Source organism: Orycteropus afer, unplaced genomic scaffold (genome assembly GCF_000298275.1).
Source record: "Orycteropus afer afer isolate SDZICR_OR568_19922 unplaced genomic scaffold, OryAfe1.0 scaffold00469, whole genome shotgun sequence".
NCBI classification, from domain to species: Eukaryota; Metazoa; Chordata; class Mammalia; order Tubulidentata; family Orycteropodidae; genus Orycteropus; species Orycteropus afer.
Genome location: NW_006922056.1, coordinates 742,236 through 761,780, shown reverse-complemented (window position 1 = coordinate 761,780; position 19,545 = coordinate 742,236). Strand labels below are relative to the sequence as shown.

The following is a 19,545-nucleotide window of genomic DNA, read 5'->3' as shown; positions in this document are numbered from 1 at the left end:
GTGGCAGCCAGGCCAGGGCCCAGTGGACATGGACCAGGAAGCGGGTCAGAAAGCAGGTCCCTAAGGGCTGTGGAGGCTGTGCAGTGCACAGAGCTGGGGGCAGGGGGCAGGAAGAGGTACCCCAAAGGGAGGCATCCGGCTACATGCAGCGTCCTCTCGTGGGCCTTCACCACCCTGGTGCTGTTGCATCAGCTCCCCCCTGACACCCCAGCTTTGCCCCTGTGCCAGGTGGCCCTGTCCAGGCAGCCCCCACAAAGAGGTCTGGAGGCAGCACCCAAAGGTGCAACCACTCCCAGCTCGGAAGCATGGTGGGAGCAGCACACTGGGCCGGATGTCCAGGCACCACGCCGCCTCCTGCATGTGGTCCCTGGGGTGCATCGCAGCAAGCTCCCAGGCGCTGCTGTGGATAACAGCCCTCCATGACAGCAGAGAGAGCACACACAAAGACACACTATTTCAAAACCGCAATTAATTTCCTCTGCTCGTCAGCTGATGTATCCAGTTAACTGAGCCCTGGGAAAACCACGTCCAGACAGCCCGTGCGCCTCCGATCAGAACTCCTCTGGGTGTTTCCTTCTGACTTGGTGGGTAAGCCTGGGGTGGGGACACACCAGGAGGGAAGGAGCGGCCGTCATCAGGAGGGAACACAGCAAACATCACGCACCCCAGAAGGGACCAGAACACTGACAGACTGTGGCGGGCATGGGAAACCACGGCACGGGTACTGCAGGATGAAGAGGAGGCGGCCTGCCCAGAGTGGGGAGGGGAAGGGTGTTCCAGGTAGGGAGAAGAGCAAGTCCTGGAAGCTGGCAGTCGGAGAGTCTGCCCAGACTGCAACACGGGCGGGGGATGAGAAATGAGGCCAGAGAGAGGCCAGACGCTTAACGTTGCCACCAGCAGTGTGGGAGCGGGGAGGCCAGGACAGCTCCGCACCCAAACCCTGAACTCGCAGAGCTGATCTGGGAGCTAGCTCCTCACACTATACAAAATAATCCAACTTAGGAAAGAAGAGCCAAGGGGCCAGGCCCTCTCAGCCCTGCTCCCCGAAGGCAGCTCTGACCAGGCACCTCCGAACTGCCTGGAAGCACTGGGGACAGGGTGCAAGCTGACCTGGCCACAGTGTTCCAACCTGAAGCCCTTCCAGCCATCAGTGACCGGGATGCATGGGGCCAAGGCCGGCAGGTCAGGGAGCAGAGAAATCCTGCAGCCAGACCAGCAGAACATTCCAGCACTGCCTGGCTCCCTCCCACTGCCCACTCTGCACCCATGCCAAGAACCCTCTTCCAAAACACTGCACTGGGGAGCTCACCCTCACCCAAAGCCCCACCCAGGCTCTAAGATTTGTTTGTGAAGTTTTGGAACAGATGGTCACAGATGGCACTGCCAGGGGGTGGCTGGTGCAGGGGAGGGGGTAGCTGGTGCAGGGGAGGGAGGTGGCGGACATGCAGGGAAGGGAAGTGGCGGATATGCAGGGGCGATGCCATCATCCACAGGGCTTCTAGTGGTGAGGAAGGAGAAGGAGAGATGAGGCAGCTGGGTAGGGGAGCAGGCACCCTGGAGGCCCTCCCAATGGATGGCTGTAAGGACCTGCAGAGCCCAAGCAAGAAAGCCCACAAGCCATGCCTGGGCCAAGTGGGGACATCCTGAGGTCCCCAGGACTAGCCAGGCCATCGAGCAAGGGAGAAGGAGTGCCACACCGCGACTAACGCTCTCCCCCTTCAGCCACGGGTCCCATCACGCAGACAGGAGAAACCACCTCTGCCTGCAGGCCTCCTCCAGTCTGGAGCCCCTCTGGAACCTCGCGCCAGAGACACACACGCCCATTTCAGAGGCTCAGTGGTAGGGGCTCTGCTGCCCGGATCGTCAGGCCCCTGTCCTTTGGGAGGGGGCAGGATGGCAGGAGAGCCTGCTGGTGTCACCCAGACTCTGCACCCCAGGCCTCCCAGTCCCCAGGCACAGTGTCCTTGGTGACAAGGCCACTTCACTGGGCTCCAGTCACCAAGGAAGCTGCCTGCAGGCCTGGCCCGGGCACGAGGCGGGTGGAGGGAGTGGTGGCCAGCTTGTTCTCAGCCTGGTTACGATGGCCCTGCCTCTTCATTCCAGGAGGAGCTTCATGCCTCCAGTCCAGCCACCCTGGGCTCCAGCTGACAGGCCCATGAGCTGGCAGCCAAGGATCTGAAGGAAACTCCCCTCCCCGCTTCTCTGCCTCAGAGAGGACTGAGGTGTGGGAGGCTTCGTGCCTGGAACACACCCGAGCACTCCCCAGCGTGAGAGCTGCTGCGACTCCTGTAGAGAACACTGAGGAGTGGCAAGGCTCACCCCTGAGATCAGACAAGACCCTCTCAGTCCCCACTTCCTCCCCCAGGACAGGCCGCCGGAGAGCAGCCGCAGCCCCTCCAGCACGCACCCCGAGCTGCCACTGCTCATGCCCACATCTCTCCAATGCCCGCTGAAAGGCACTGCCCGGGCCCTGGGACTCCTGCCCAGGGAAGGAGAGCCCAGAGCCTCCGAGATGAGGAGCCAGTGGCTTCCCTGCTAACGCTGATCAGGAACGTAGCGTCAGGATGCACTGCAGGCAACAGTTGCCAAGGAGACAAGCATGGGGGGCAGGAAGGGCGCTCCCATGGCTGGCACCCCTTATCTAAGAGGTGGCAATGAGCTCGATGCTGGCTCCCCACTTCCTTGCTGCTCCCAGACAACCCCCAAGTCACAGCAGAGGCCTGAGAGAGGAAAAGGCACCCCCACAGCTAGGACAGACAGCACATTCACGCAGCAGGAGGTGGGACGCAGTGGCATGAGGGCACCCGGTGGGCGTGAGGGGCACCCGGTGGGCGTGAGGGGCGACCCGGTGGGCGTGAGGGGCACCCGGTGGGCGTGAGGGGCACTCGGTGGGCGTGAAGAGGAACTGAGGCAGATCCTCTCTGGAAACAAGGTCCGAGCATATCCCGTCAAGAGGGGGCATTCTGACACGCAAGGACTCCCCACAGAGGTGAGGGGGGGGGGACCAAGTGGGGGCAGAGGGACCTCCTGGGGGGCCAGGCGGCGGGGCCACCCACAGCTAGGCCTCAGTAGGCCTGCCCCGCCGAGGCCTGCTCGTGGCGCGCATGTGCGCGTGCGCCTGCACCAGTGTCCCTGCACACACTCGAGGGAGGGGCATCCCACCCACCTCCAGTGGGAGACATCCCGGGCTTCCGGTTCTCCCTCCTCCTCCCCGAATCTGACTGCGGTGGAAGAAGGCTCTTTCTGGAAAACCAGGAAAGCTGCTGCCTGGTGGGGAGGGGGCGACTCGCTCCGACGCTACTTCATGGGGGGGCGGGCGGTAGGGAGAGGGGCGTGGCCAGAGCAGGTTGGGGAGGCGGGCTGGGGACTGGGCCAGAAAGGTAGAGGGGCGTGGCCGGGGGCAGGGTGGCAGGCACAGAGCAGGGCAGTGGTGCTGCGGGCACCCCCTGGGGCACAGTAAGTCCTCCCGCGCTGTTCCTTCCCCCAAGAGCCGACTCCTATAGCCCCTGCACTCGGGAGATGGCTGGGGGTTGGAAATTTCATTTTACATATTTAATGAAGTGAAAATTTAACAAGCGAACCACAGGGGTGGGAGGACAAGGACAGCACCATCCACACCCCACTCTGCCCGCCTCGAGGCCTTCCCTCTCTGGAAGAGCTGGGCTGGAGGTCCTGGAGGGGACCCTGCGTGGAGCCGCAGCCCCCTCAGCCTCCGCGCCTGTCAACAGCCCTAAAGCAGGAAGCGCGCTCTCCAGTCTCGCAGACGCAGACGGAAAATGGAGACTCAGCAGCATGGGGCCAGGGCTCGCGGTGGACCAGGGCTGCAGAAGCTGAACTCTGCCCATGGGGCTTGGTGCTGCCAGGGCCCCCCACTCTGCAGAATTCTCCGCTGTGAGCCTGCAGACCAGGGTGAGCCGAAGCAGTCCCGCAGTCCCTCTGACCCCCAGGGACGCCCTGACACTAGTCCATTACCACTGCAGCCGACACAGAATCTAATCTCGCCACCTAACAGACTGCTCTGGCCCAGTGCCCGCTGCCACTTTCCATCTCCCGGGTGATGGGAGCCGGCTGCTGACGGCTGCCCGAGGCAGAGAACAGCGCGTGGACACCTCCACAGACCCCGTCAGGCCGGAGAGCAAGCACACAGGCCCCCACCAGAACACCTGCTCCAGCTCCGCCCTCTTGCCTCACCCTCCGGAATCCTCCTGGGCCCCAGGAGGCTGGTGCCTGGGCCCACAGGGTGGCTTACCCCCCAGCTCCCTCCCATCCAGTCACAGGCTCCAAATCGCAGGTGAAATGAGGTGACGGAGGTAAGCACCTGAGACGCGCCTTGTACGAATACCACAGAGCCAACAGGTCACCACTCAAGAAGTACCCAGCCTCCGCAGGCCCAGTCCCTGGCTTGGCATCGAGGCCTCCACACATGGTCCATGCCCCGTCTCTCCGATCCTGCCAGGCCAGTCCCCACCCTGGAGCCCTGGTGGCCACACCAGACATCTCACCACCCAGCCATGGCATGCTGCCTCTTTTAACACCCAGGGCAGAGGTGCTCTTGGGGACCCCTCGATGCCTTTTGCTGCCCAGTGATCCCAGATGGCCAGGCCTCTCAGAAGCCTCAGTTGTGGGCTCTCTCCAGGTTAGGGGGCTGCAGGCCCAATCCCTCCCCACACATCACTCCAAACCACTCACTCATCGAGACTCAGATGTGACGGGGCCCCAGTGCCCCTGCAGAAATCACAAGGCCCTCCCCAGGAGGTGCTAATCCCTCACCCACTGCAAACCTCACCAAGCCCTGTGGGCCACCCCTCCTGGGAGCATCTGCATCCACAGTGCCCCTCAGAGTGGTGGCCTCCAGAGGCTGGAGAAAACCCTGGCTCAACACGGGATAAAGGGCAGTTTCCGGTGCCTTCGCCTGACTTGGTACCTCCTGCTCCAATTCCCCTGAGGCTGAGGTGCCCACCCCAACTCATGTGCTCTCCATCAGCCACCTGCCCCACCAGGCCACAGGTGCGGCCAGGTGGACTTACCTGAGATCTGCCCCTCCCACATCAGAGGCCTGGTCCAGCTCAGACAGAGGTACCCATCCCCATCTCCCCAAAGCAGCATCTGTGACCTCTCACCCCACAGCCACACCCCTCACCCTGGGCTCTCCACACCCTGTCCTAACACTGCATGCAGGCATACTCAACCCACTCGGCACACAAGGACCCAGTGATGACAGTCCCCCAGGGTAGGTGCAGGGACAGGCCCAGTGATGACAGCCCCCCGAGGTATGTGCAGGCCCAGTGTGCACATGGGGGCTCAGGGAGGACAGCCCCTGGACACTGGGGAGAAACCAAAGCATGTCTTACTTCATGAGGACGTCCCATGATGTAGCGCTAACACGAAGGAGAGTCACAGCCGAGCCTAAGCCCCAGTCCACTTAACAAACATGGTGCTTGTGGCACCGCTGTCCTCCACAGGCTCTTCAGGGGCTGACTTTTTGGAAGGAGCCCACCCCTGGGTGGACTCGAACCTCTAACCTTTGGGTTCACAGCAAGTGTGTCAACCACCTGCACCACCAGGGACTCGGGTACAGGCCTAGAGCCGTGACGGGGGGACGAGGCCCCTCCTGTGCATTCAGAACTTCCTGCCACTGGTCGGGATGATTTCCGTACCCAGAAAAGGCAAACACCACGATCAAGGGTCTCACCTGGAACAGGAGGAGCTCAGTGCCTGCCCGCTCACTGCCAGGGTCAAGGCCTGATGCTCCGTCACAGGACATCAACTCAGCTCTTGGCTAATTAAGCTGCACAAGCTGGAGCACCACCTTGGACAGGCTGCTGGCATGCTGCCTGGGAAGGACAGAGCCCCCACAAGCCTCCTCCAGCCTGCAGGAGAGAGAGGGAGCAAGGGGTCCAACAGGCCCTGCCGTCCACAGCACGCACTTCCCAAACACCAGTCCTTTCCCTACTGGCAGCCAGTGCTGGGCCAAGCCCCCTGTTCTCCATGCGGCTAGGCTGCTGTCACCCCTGGGCTGCTCAGGAGCCGCTTCTGAGAGGACAAAGCTGTGGGCTCCTGTTCAGCACCAAGGCCAGCGCCCTGGGGCTGGCCCTCCAAACCCTCCCTTTCTCCTCCTGATGCCCCACCCTGGTGCCCCCTCACCAGCCCCCCTCAGGAAGTCCCACATCCTTGGCCCTGGCCCAAGCCCAGGGCTGGCCACTAAGCCACGAGAGGTCCAAGTAGGGCCACAGAGACCCCATCTTCAGCCCTAATGTTTAAAAAAAAAAATGTCACTTTGTTCCACAGCAGGAACAGTACACATTAAGCTCTGTATCTGTCTGGTCCAAGGAAAAACCCCATTTGGAATGAGAAAGTGTTTACAGTAACAGACAATTTCCAGGAATTTATGCTATGGAGCCGGGCATGGAGATTAGTGCCCAGGGGTGTTCAGCGTGGTGTATTCAGGGTGTCAAGGTCCTAGACAGCACCCAACACCCACACACGGGGAGCCACCTAGCACACACGCTACACCTGTGCTGCAGCCTCCAGACAGCACTCACACTACACCACACACAGGAAGTCGGTCAGCACTCATGCTACAACCTTGCTACAGCCTCCAGACTGCACAAGGCACAGCCCCTCCACACCCTCGGATCTCACAGCTTCCGAGACAAATCACAGCAAAAAGCACAGAGCAGTGGGTACCAGGCTCACTCAACACGGGGGTGCACAAACAGGTACACTCACATACGTGGACACACATATGTGGGCCCAGATGTGATCCACAGTGGGATAAGGGCAAAGGGCATCTGGAAGACAGACACAGACAGGTGACAGGAAAGAGCAGAGCAGGATGGAGGCGCACTGTCCCAGAGAATGATCACATGTCGGTGTTGGTCACTGGCCCGTCTTCTATTTATGTGTGCATGTGTGTGTGTGTCTGCATGTGTGCACGTGTGCCTGAGTGTGTCTGTGTGCATGTGCACGTGGGAACGCTGCAACTACTTTGAAGAAGGGAAGAAGGAAGGGGCAGCCTCCCCTTGCTGCTGACACCAATGCACTTCCTATCCCAGTAATTACAAATGCAAAGCTGTAGCTCGCCTCCCACCCCCATCCTGGGGCTCAGCTTCAGAACGCCCCTTCTTCCCTGATCTTTCCTCCTCCAAGAAAAACAGAGCAAGGTGACAGCGAGGCCCGCTTGCTCTCCTGCTGGAACAGGCTGGCCCCGAGCCAGGACACAGGTCTCCTCGGACGGGTGCATGGCGCCACCCACTGCCACGGCCACCCTTGCCCTTCTGCAGCGCCAACCAGTCTGTGAGGTCACGCCCGGACGAGGGCAGCCCAGGGCACACAGGAAAACTAGTGAAGTGCTCATGTTGGCTCCTCCCACTCCCAAGCTCCTCCTGGAATGTGCCACCTCCAACTGTGCTTCCAGAAGCTTCCCCCCACCACCCTCCACAAACCTGGGCTGCTGACAGGAATTTGCCGCGTCCCACTAGCCCGTGAAATAGTTTCTCTCTGGCCTAAACAGAAATGTCACCTGCACTCAGGAAGCTCCCGGTTTAGTCCCCGAGGGCCTGGGGGAGGGAGGGAGGGGGGACTAAGCCCCCAGAAAACAGACCAGTGGGACCTGGGGGAGGGGGCAGCCCCTTGCTCTGCGGGTATTGCTGAAGCTTCTGGAGGGATGCCCCCTGTGGGCGAGGGTAGCTTAGACTGGGCACGAGTGACCTCCCCCGCACCGGTCTCTAGTGGCTGGAGCACAGGCCAGCCACTGCCCTCAATGACTAAGGCATCACTGGAGACACTGTGTTTCCATGGACTCCCATTAGGGCTTTCTGGAACAAGTGTCATAAATTATCCTCAGTAATTCAAAACTGAAAACCTAATTTTATTCAAGCCAGGTAGCCAGCACAGCATCACAGAACTCAATTCTGGAGGCTGGAAGACTAAGATCAGAGTGCAGAACTGACCGACTGTAAGAGACCCACCCACCTATCTCCAAACGAGAGCAGTGGTTGCCCCAAACAATCGCCTCCTCTGCAAAGAGATGCTAGAAGATGCCTGCTCCGCCTGCCCGGCATCTCCCCTTCTGGCCATCCCTGGCTGCGCGGCAACGGGCAGACGCTCCCGACAGCTGGTCAGCAAGGGAGAAAGGAAGAAGCCCTCAGGCCCTGGAGTATCCTCATGGATGCAGGGCCAAGCCCACTCTGTGTTCCCGCCTGCCCTGGGCTGCACCATGACCTTGGGCAGGTCTCCTCACCTTGGGGAGGAGGTGGGAAGCTAAAATGGTGCAGCTGCTCCGGAAACCAGTGTGGCAGCTCCTCCAACTACTGGACCAGGAGTCACTCTCCAAGCCAACAAAGCCAATCCGAGGTGCGCCCCCAAGGGAAGGGAAAACACGGGGCCACACAAAAGTCATCCTCCGAGCAGCAAAGCCACTCTGAGGTGTCCCCCCAAGGGAAGGGAAAATACAAGGCCACACAAAAGTTACCCTCCAAGCAGCAAGGCCACTCCAAAGTGCGCCCACAAGGGAAGGGAAAACACGGGGCCACACAAAAGTTCGTACAAAAGTCTTCACAGCAGCACTACTGACACGGCCACAAAGGGGACACAGCCCGGGGTCCATCAGTGGATGGCACATAAGGAAGATGTGGCCTGGACACACCACAGAGCATTCTTTGGCCACAAGAAGGAACAGAGTCCTCAGACAGCTATGACATGAGTGAACCTCAATGCATTATGCTGGGTGCAGCAGGCTAGGCACAAAAGTCGTGCTGGGTGTATGTGCAATGTTCGGAGTGGGAAACCTACAGAGTCAGAGAGCAGCTCAGCGGCTGCTCAAGGTTGAAGGAGGGTGGGAGTGACACTGAAGGCTGCAGGGTCCCCTTTAGGGTGATGAGATGTCACAAAAGGGGCCGTGCCGATGGCAGTTTGATTCTCTGACTGCACCACAGACTCCTGAGCTGTGCCCTGGGGGTTAGCAGACCATGCAGCTTGTGGCTTGTCTCTCAATAAAGATGCTATAAAAGCAATTGGCAGGTTACTTGCCTTGGCACTCCTTCTGGGTGTGGTCCCATATCGCTCCACCAGCCATTCTTGGGGGTGTTTCTCCCACCACAGGCCGCTCCCATCCCAACAGTTCCCCAATGATCCCCCTGGTGTGCTGAGCAAGACTCTACCTGAACAACCCACAGAGCAAGCCCTACAAACTTAATAAGGCCAGAATATCTCATCGCCTCTCATTGTTCTGACAGCATTGATCCTAAAGGTCCCCAGTGAGAGCTCACAGCATGGTCTCTGGGGCAGTGGCAGATGTGGGACAGGCCTTGCAGATACAGGGCCCAGCCTTCGACCCATGAGATCCCAGAGCACCCATGCAGCTGGGACACCCAGACCCCTCGCACTCCCCAGTCCCAGTTCCTTCTAGAGTATTAAAAGCATGGCTCATCCATCTTCAGAAAAAAAAAAAAAAGCAAAGAAAAATCCAACCATCTCCCTCCCAACTCCGGAACAATTGATTTGCTAAACCGTCCTCTGGATGGGTTTCCTCCACCTACTCTGTGGTTAAGCTTCCTAATTGTCCAAAGCAGCAAATGGGCTTCAGAGAGCAGCATTCCTCTGCCACTGACCACCACGTGCCTCATCGCCCTCACCGAGAGAGAACCGAGAACAGTAACGCTTCCTCAGTCGGCCACAGTGTCCAGCAAGGAGTCCCCCGCGTTGCCCGGAGCTGCCATTCCATTCTGGGGCCCATCAGTAAAGGGGAACTCAGGACAGAGACGGGCATCTCAACAGGGAGGACTGAACACAGGGCTCAGGTGTCACAGGGCAGGTCTGCAGCAGGGGCCAAACCTGAGAAACTTCTAGAACCACCTGCTCCGTAGCTTCCACTGCTGAGTGAGGTGCAGTGCTCTCTTAGGACAATCACAGGCCACACGTGCCTTCTTTTTTTCTTTGGATCCAGCTTCATGGTTTTGGCTTTTGTTAGGTGAACCACACAGGGGTCCCCAGCCACACACAGGACAGTGCCCATCCCCCTTCGAGCTGATGGCATGGTCTGGCACCACAAACAAGGGGCCATATGAAGAAGTTGCTGGAGCTGCCAGCAGTCTCCTGGGAGGGCTCTCAAGGCTCATCTGAGAGGAGGCCCAGCTGGTCCTGGTCCAGGTGGGCCCATGCAGACACAGCTACGCTGAGATAAGGTGGCTCACAGGGCTTCTGCAGTCACTGGTCCAGCTTGAAACCTGCTCACAGGGTTGCTTTCAAGCCAAAACTGTTTCTGTCCTGCACACGTCAAGGGTGCCAGGAATATACACCATTCAGTCAGAAACGGGAAGACAGCTCCAGCACTGAGCAGACGCCGAGCAAGCAGCACAGTGTGATGAATCACTTTTACGTGGCCTTTCTTGCCATGGTCTTAAAATGCTCACCCAATGACTGGGTGCGACGATGCATATAAGGTGCACAGCCCACCAAGCGGATTGGACAGTTTACCAATGATGCGAATGAGGTGCAGGGCACCCTTGTGGAGGTGGCTGTTACTGTTAGGTGTTATCAATGAGTACCGACTCACAGTGACCCTGTGTACGACAGAACGGAACACCGTCTGGTGCTGCACCAGCCTCACACTTGTGATGCTTGAGCCCACTGCTGCAGCCAACGGGCCCATCCATCTCACTGAGGGTCGTCCGCTTTTTCCCTGACCCTCTACTCCACCGAGCACGATATCCTTCTCCAGGGACTGACCACTTCTGATGACATGACCAAAGTACAACAGCCAAGTCTCACCAGCCCAGCTTCTAAGGGGCATTCTGGCTGTACGTCCCCCAAGACAGATTTGTTCGTTCTTCTGATAGTCCATGATGTGGTCAGCATTCCTCCCCTGCCCCACAACTCAAAGGCTTCAACTCTTCATCAGTCATCCTTATTCACTGTCCAGCTCTCCCATGCGTGTGAGACAACTGAAAACACCATGGCTTGGGTCAGGCGCATCTTAATCTTCAAGTGGCACCTTTGCTATTAAACACCTTAAAGAGGGCTTTTGCAGCAGATTTGCCTAATGCAGTACGTCATTTAATTTCTTGACTGCTGCTTCCATCGGCATTAATTGTGAATCCAAGTAAAATGAAATCCTTGACAACTTCAATCTTTCTTCCATTTATCGTGATATTGCTTATTGGTCCAGTTGTAAGGATTTTTGTCTTCTTTACGTTGAGGTATAATCCATACTGCAGACTACAGTCTTTAATCTTCATCAGTAAATGCTTCAAATCATCTACAGTTTCAATAAGCAAGATTGTGTCGTCTGCATATCACAGGTTGGCAATGAGTCTTCCTCCAATCCTGATGCTGTATTCTTCTTCACATAGTCCAGCTTCTCAGATTATTTGCTCAGCATACAGATTAAATAAGAATGAAAAGATACAACCCTGACGCACTCCCTCCCTGATTTTAAACCATTCAGTGTCCCCTTTTCTGTTTTGACAACAGCCTCCTGGTCTATGTACAAGTTCCTCACGAGCACAATTAAGTGTTCTGGAATTCCCATGCTTCTCAATGTTACCCATAATATTTTATGATCCACACAGTCTAATGCTTTTGCATAGGCAATAAAACACAAGTAAAGATCTTTCCGGTATTCCTTGCTTTGAGCCAAGATCCATCTGACAAAACAAGGATGTCCCTCATTCCACGTCCTCTTCTGCATCTGGAATTCCTGGCAGTGCCCTGTCTCTATATGAAGTGTGGGGGGGGGTGAGATATGCAAATAAGGTGTATAGAACTGTAACAAGGGGATTGGTCAGTTTTGCCAGTAGACTTATAATGAATGAGCCCCTCCAGAGGCAGAAAGGAGGGACCTCATTACCACCAAGAAAGAGCTAGAAATGGAGTGTGTCCTTTGGACCCAGTGTCTCTGAGTTGGGAACCTCCAAGAGCCAGGAGACAGACACAGAGTGGAACACCAGAGAGGGCGAGAGATGGTGAGAAGCAGCAGCGGAGACCCAGCGGCAGCAGAGGTGGCAGAACCAGGAGCCCAACAGTAGACAACACAATGGGCTTCCTGGTCCGTGGAGCAAGAGAGCTGAGCACGCTGGGGAAGCAGGCTTGCTAGCAGAGCAGGCACTCCAGGCCTTAGTGGAGCCCACAGAGGGAGAACACTTCAGGCTGAGGCCTCCTGGAGGAGTGGGGCGTCTCTGGGCACTTACGGATGGAATTACAGAGCTTTGTAACACTCGCCCAAACAGGGCACAGGCCAGGCCAGTCCAAGAGGTCCAAGAGGCCCGAGGGGCTGAGGCCAGGGAGAGGCCTGCCCATGGGCATGGCCAAGAGGCTGTCTGGACCAAAGAACTGTATCCTGCATCATTTCAGATTCTGCACTGTAAGCTGTTACTTCTCTAATAAAGCCCACAACTGTGAGTATGGTCTGTAAGTTGTGTGGCCATGGCAATAATTATCGACCTCAGCAGAGAAGTAGGGGTTTCGCAGAGGGCCAGCTGGTGTCAGGTTGGAGAGAGGAGGTAGGTCTGACTCTGCTCACAGCAACCACCCTGGGCTGTTAATGCTGCTGTTGATTCTCTCCTTCCCCTTGTGAAGTCAGATGAGGAGTCTGACTGCCATTTCTACAGGCAGAAGATGGCTGCATCTCAATGGCCAGACCCTGGACAGACACATAAGCTCTCAGAAGCTGCAGGACAGTCTCCTGTCCAAATGCACAACCTCTTCTCAGAGAGCAGCCCCAAACCTCACCATCAAAGGGCAGCCACTGACCAGTAACACTGAGAGCTCACAGAGGGTTGGCTGAGGGGCAGATGGCTGGGACGACATTCAGGATGTACAGACTTTGTCCCTGTGGGTCCTCCCAGCCACACACAGGATGGCGCCTTTCACTCTGCTGACCATCATAATGGTCTAACAAAAACAGCTACTGGCCTGTCCACCACTCACAGATGCCTCATACTGTGTGGAGTGACTCAGGTGCACTCCACACCCAGGGCAGTCGGAGGACACATGTAATGTCATTGTGTCCTTCACACACTGGAGGCTGGGGCCCAGGCCCAGCCATAGGCGGGGCAGCATCAGCCCTGACCACCTGCTCCCTCCCCTCAACATGATCATCCATTCCCTCTGAACCATCTTTACCAGGTTATCACTTCACACCATGTCCTTGGCCCTCCTAGGCAGCATGTTCACATGGCACATGTTCATAGCACACCCTCAGCCATCCTAGACAGCCCCCGTTCATGTGACATATGTTCACACCACACCCTTGGCCATCCTAGACAGCCCATACATAGCATATTCATACCATCCTAGGTAGCATGTTCACGGAGTACATGTTCTCACCACACCCTCAGCCTTCGTAGACAGCCCCCATTCGTGTGATATGTGTTCACACCATGCCCTCAGCCATCCTAGACAGCCCGTTCTGATTACCTAGTGCCACTCTGACAAGAATATACCACAGATGGGATGCTTGAACAAATGGAAGTTTATTCTCTTACAGTTCGGGAGGCTAGAAGTCTGAGTTCCAAGTGCAGGCTCTAGGGGCTGGGTGAAAGCTCCTCAACCTTGGACTTCAGCTCTGCCTCCTGCTCCCGGCCCACTGGATCTGGATGCTTTTCTTCACTCAGATGGCTGCTGGCTGCTGAGGCCGACATGCCCAAGGTTGACAAGTAAAAAGGCACAGTCCCAATGTTACCAAACCACATGGTGGGCCATTAATTCAAGTCCACTGAAAGTTCCAGGATCAGCAGAGCATGACAGGCTAGCGAACAATGGCATGGCTACATGCAGGGTTCAAGGTGTACCATAAACTAGAGACCATTCCCAAAGAGGTTTCTTATATACGGGAAGCACACCACAACCTTAAAGCAGCTACTCAATTGCTCACAGATGATTCTATCATGGAGTTGATGACCAGTTTCATCATGGGGAATACTACAGCCAGCTGCCCAGCCACTCAACCAGGCCCAGACAAGCTGACACACAATGTAACCACAGCTCCCGTTCATGTGACACGTGTTCACAGCACACCCCTGGCCATCCTAGACAGCCCATTCAAATGGTACATATTCACGCCACACCCTTGGCCCTCCAAGACAGCCAGTTCATGTGACATGTGTTCACACCCCGCCCTTGGCCATCCTACATAGCATGTTCACATGACACATGTTCAAACTATGTCCTTGGCCTTCTAGGCAGCACATTCACATTACACATGTTCATGCCACACCCTCAGCCTTCCTAGGCAGCCCATTCACATGACACATGTTCACCACACCTTGGCCCTCCTATACGGCCCATTCATGTGACATATGTTCATAACATGCCCTTGGCCTTCCCAAACAGCCTGCTCATGTAGCATGTGTTCACACCTCACCCTCATTCTCCTTAGACTACCCTCAAGGCAGCCTCCAAATCCAAGGGCTTCCTGCAGCAGACACAGACCCTCTCGGAGTTTTCTGAGACTAGTGTGAACATTTGACTCCTACCAGTTTCTAGCAAAGCAAATTTTCTCTGCTCTAATCCATGAACTGCCAAGGGGGGAGCCTGCTTACCTCACTGTGAGTTATTTCTCCTGTCTGACAGACCCAGGGATGCTCACAGAGGCACCGTAGTGTGAAGAGATGTGGTGATGCAGTGTCTTAGAATCACAGTGATTTCTCTTCCCTGGGTGAGGGTTAGAAAGCAGGCTGGGACAGCCTGAGGCTTTCGGAGAAGCCAGGCCCGAGGGGCCAGGTTTCAGTGGAAACCACCACTCTCTAGGGTCTCTCACCTTTGGGAAAATTTCCATGAGATTCTGCTATGTCTCCATTAATAGCCCATCCCTTGCCTCCCCCAGGAAGGCCTGCGATGTGACCGTGCCCACTCAGATCCTCGGGGTCCTTCCCTGGGAGCCCAGAAGGCTCCGTCCGGGATGACTGGGGCAGAATGCGGCCCCGTGAGCGGTCACTCCTCCTGTCGGTGTGGGGAAACCTTGGGCTGGCTTGTCCCTCACCCAACAGGAGAGTGGATGGTGTGGGGGGGTGGAGAAGGACTGAGGTGGTGGGTCCAGGTAGAGCAAGGCCACTCTGCCACCAACCACACGCCCTGCCCACTTCAATTGCTGACACAGCAGAGACTCCAAAGGCAGCCAGGATACAGTACAGGTGGCCAGGAAGCCGGGCCAAGGAGCCCACGGCCATGGCGCATTTCTCATTTAGGCTGTTCAATCACAGTCTCATCCTGGCAACTCCAAGTGGCTTCTGCATCCGAGGTTCGCAGGCTGGACCCCAAGGCTCTCATTCTGAGACTGTGTTAACGCTTCCGTGTAAACTGACAACTCTGGCCATGCAGTATCGCCTCAGTTTCCCCATTAGTGAAAACAGGGTTCACATAACCACTCTCAGGGGAGAAGGAGACCCACTCTGAGCCCACCGCATGGCCAGTGTACCCTCCAAGCAGGTCCTCACCTGCACACGCAGAGTGCACAGAGGGGGTGGGGTAACTCCCGCTCCCATCGCAGGCACTTCAGGATGAAGAACACAGGCCAGAGCAGCTGACTCGGGCTGTGAATGGACCCCCAGTACCCTGTCCCCCAGGGTGCAGCCCCATGCACCCATCCTCCAGCATGGGTCTGTGACCTGGGGCTCCCACCCCTTTGAGAAACTGGACAGGCTATGCCCAGAAGCCAGGAACCCTGCCTGGGTGTGGCGCAGGCCATTCAGCAAAGATTCTCCACAGCCCCGCTGAAGCCCAGCCACCCCTCCCCATCTTCTCCTTCTCGTCTGGGTGAGATCATCCAAGACTTCAGCCTGCTGACCCAGAGTTCCACCCCAGCCACCAGCAGCTTCTCCCGAGACCCACTAGCTGCCCAATGGAGCCACCGGAAAAAGAAAAAAAAAAAAACCTCACTGCCATAGAGTCGATTCCGACTCATAGTGACCCCCATTGGGTCTCCGAGGCTGTAAATCTTTATGGAAGTAGATTGCCCCAACTTCCTGCCACAGAGCAGCTGGTGGGTTTGAACCACTGACCTTCTGGTTAGCAGCCAAGTGCCCTATCCACTACACCACCAGAGCTCCACAGACCTGCCCAAATCTGGGTAAACAGGCACCCGGGCGGGATTTCCCATCCCAACTGCGGGCTTCCGGGCTAGTGAGGACAGGCACCTGCAGGTCCCGTGAGACTCCAGAAATGCAGCTGGGCTCTCCCCAAAGGCCCCGCGGTCAGTGGGACAGGGTGGGGAGCGCACGGCTCACCCTTTCAGAAGTCAGGCTCTGGTGGCAAAGGCAGAGGAGACAGCAGGGACGCTTGCGCCAGACTCAGGCAATCCCAGCAGCAGGGCCGAGAGCCCGGGGTGGCCTGTTGCCGTCCACCCCACGGTCCCCAAACCCAACAGGGCCGGGCAAAGGAGGGGCTTGGTCACTAGAGGGGCTGCCTCTCCCCCAAGCTCAAGCAACCACTGCAGGGGAGTGGTTGGGCAGGGGCCTCAGGGGGCCAGAGAGAGGACCCAAGCTGGCAGGTAGAGGAGGCCAGCGGTGCCCCCACGGGGAGGACTGAAGCTGGCAGGCAGGGGAGCACAGTGGTGCCCCCAGAGCCTCCATCTGCTGCCCAGCACCCCCTCCTGCTGGTAGGGTGGGGGCCGCTCTCTGGGAAGACCAATTAAGACCCTGGCAACCTGTGAACCACAGAACCGAGCCCCACGAGGGCCCCCCCATGGCTGACATTACAGAAGGACCGCCCCTCCTGCCTCAAGGGCTGTACCCTGACTTTCCAGCAGCTCTTTCTCAGAGCCTCTGGGTGCACCAGCGCCCCAACTTCTCAGCTGCAGCCCAGGGGCTCGTTCCACAAAGACCTGACAGGTCCATGCGTGCTCGAGGCCAGGACCCCCAGCTACGAGGAGGCACAGCCCGGGCAGAGGGCACAGGGACTGAGCACTGAGGCAACGCTGGCACACCAGGAACACACCAGCCCGCAGGGACCACGTGTCTCCCCGGGCAGCAACCACCAGAGGGGGCTGGGCAGGAGGGGCAGCCACCCCCCACCTGGTCCCTGGTGATGACTGCCGGAGCTCCCCGAGGACCCCTGAATCAGGTGGGGAGCCGGACCCACTCGCACGCCACCACCCACGTGGGCTGGGGCCGACTGAGTGCCCCTCTGTCTCAGCCTTGAAGGTGGGGTCACCACACCAGAGGCCAGGCTGTGGTCTCCTCCCCCCAATGTTTCATATCACATTCCCCAGCAGGTCTGTCCAGGGCACACAGAACAAGTACACACTCTCACAGGCAACCTGGTGTGCAGGTACCCTCCCATACGCAGGTGCTCACAGGGGCACCCTCACACGTACACGCTCACACAGGCACCCTCACATATGTACACGCTCACAGGCAAACTGGTGTGCAGGTACCCTCCCATATGCAGACGCTCACAGGGGTACCCTCACACGTACACGCTCACACAGGCACCCTCACATATGTACACGCTCACAGGGCCACCCTCACACATGTACAAGCTCTCACAGGCAACCTGGTAGGCAGGTATCCTCCCATATGCACACGCTCACAGGGCCACCCTCACATATGCACATGCTCACAGGACCACCCTCACACGTACATGCTCACACGGAAAACCTGGTATGCAGATACTTTCACACATGCACATACTCATAGGGGCACCCTCACACACATACACACACATACACACACTATCACACACATGCACCCTCACACACATACCCTCACATGGGCACCCTCACACACATACACCCTCACACACATACACACTCACACGGGCACACTCATACACATACACACATGCATGCACACATATACACACACCTACACACACTATCACACATGCACACTCACACACACACATACCCTCACAGGGCACCCTCGCACATGTACACACTCACACGGGCACACTCACACACATGCAGACTCTCAACACGGGCACACTCACACACCCACATGCTCACACGGGCACACTCACACATGTACACATTCACACAGACACCTTCACACACAGGCTCTCACACAGGCACACTTACATATGCGTGCACTCACAGAGATACTCTCACACGTATGCACATACACAGGCACCTTCACACACACATACACACACGCACACTCACACACATACACACTCACACACATACACACTCACACACATACACACTCATAAGGGCACCCTCACGTGGGCACACACCCCTCAGTCCACTTCAGCACTTGGTTGGAACAGTTTTTCCCAGAATTTGCTCCTTACTCTCATCCCAAAATGCCTCTCCCTTACAAAATGGCTGAGGCTGGATCCCAGTGTCCCGGGTCCACCCAGGGTAGTAACCGGCCAGCCAGCAGGCTCCAGCGCACAACCGCACACACGCAGCGGCGCGTGCACACCCGCGCACGGATGCCCGCACATACCAGCACTACATGCACGCGGACACGGCGGGGCAGGGGTTCCTGGGTCCCAGGCCTGCCTGGCCGTGCACCTGGCCGCGCTGCCAAGGGATACAGAGCGTGGACCTGGAGGTGGGGAACGCGCGCTCACGCGCGCGCGCACCTGCTTCTCAGTTCTGTGCTGGGGGAGGGGGGTGGTCCAGCTAGCACGTGGGGACGACGGGACAGTCAGCCTTGGGGGTGGGGTCATGTTCAGACGCCTCCCCCACATCAGCAACCCAGAAGCTCACCCCAAATGGAGAGCGAGGAGCTGGGGGGTGGAGGAAGGAAGCAGGCCCCTCCCCTGCCGCCCCCACTTCCCGGGCGCCCCGCTCAGCGCAGAGGACTGGGAGTCCAGGTCCCCGTGGCAGCGCCCACTTCCCTCCCCGCGGGCCCTTTGTTCCGCGCAGCGGGCCGTGGGGAGGGGCGGCTCTGCTGGGAGGGGGCTGGGGCGCCGCGCAGGTCCCCGTCCTGCGGGGCAGGGGCTGATGCAACCAGCCGGGCGGCACGGCGGGGGAGGGGACAGGGCCCCCACCTCAAGCCAGACACCGTGACCTGCGAACTCGCGAGGGCAAATTCTGCATCCTTGGAGATCACTACCCGATTTCCCCTCAACCAGGGACGAAGTCCCCGACCCGGACCCCAGGGTGGCACACTCACGCAGGCGGGCCCCCACCAGCGACCGCAGCGGCGGCGTATCCGCCAGCACCCAGGTACTGCGGTCCCCCAGGACCCAGGCCAGCCCCGGCCCCGGGTCCCGGGCCCCTCACCCCTCCCCGGCCGAGGGTCTCGCAGCTCCCCAGCCCGGGCCGGCCCGCAGCTCACACGTAGGCGTGGTAGATGAACGCCCAGCCTCGAGGCCGCTCCAGCACGTTGTACAGAAAATTCTGCAGCTTGCGGTAGAAGGCGTTGCGTTTGGGGGGCTTCCCCGCGCCGGGAGCGCGCGGCTTGCTCAGAATGCTGCCGCGCTTGGAGGCCTCAGAGCCCGCGATGAGAAGCGCGCCGTCCCGCGTGGAGTCGGGGGCGCCGGGGTCCAGCCCCACGAAGCCCACCTTCAGCTTCTTCTCCCCGCTGGGGCCGGGGTACACGCCGCCGTTGCGCGACTTCTGCACCATGGTGCCGGGCGGCCCGGCGGGCGCGGTCA

At 58.3% G+C, this 19,545-nt stretch overlaps 1 protein-coding gene across 1 annotated transcript in view; it reads right to left on the bottom strand.

Moving 5' to 3' along the window:
* Window positions 1–19,516, bottom strand: part of KCNQ2 (potassium voltage-gated channel subfamily Q member 2) — a 56,313-nt gene extending 36,797 nt beyond the window's left edge. The window contains exon 1 of the mRNA XM_042782794.1: window positions 19,227–19,516. Within this exon, the coding sequence (XP_042638728.1) occupies window positions 19,227–19,516 (290 nt within the window). The remainder of the gene's footprint in view (window positions 1–19,226) is intronic.
* Between the last annotated feature and the right edge of the window lie 29 nt (window positions 19,517–19,545).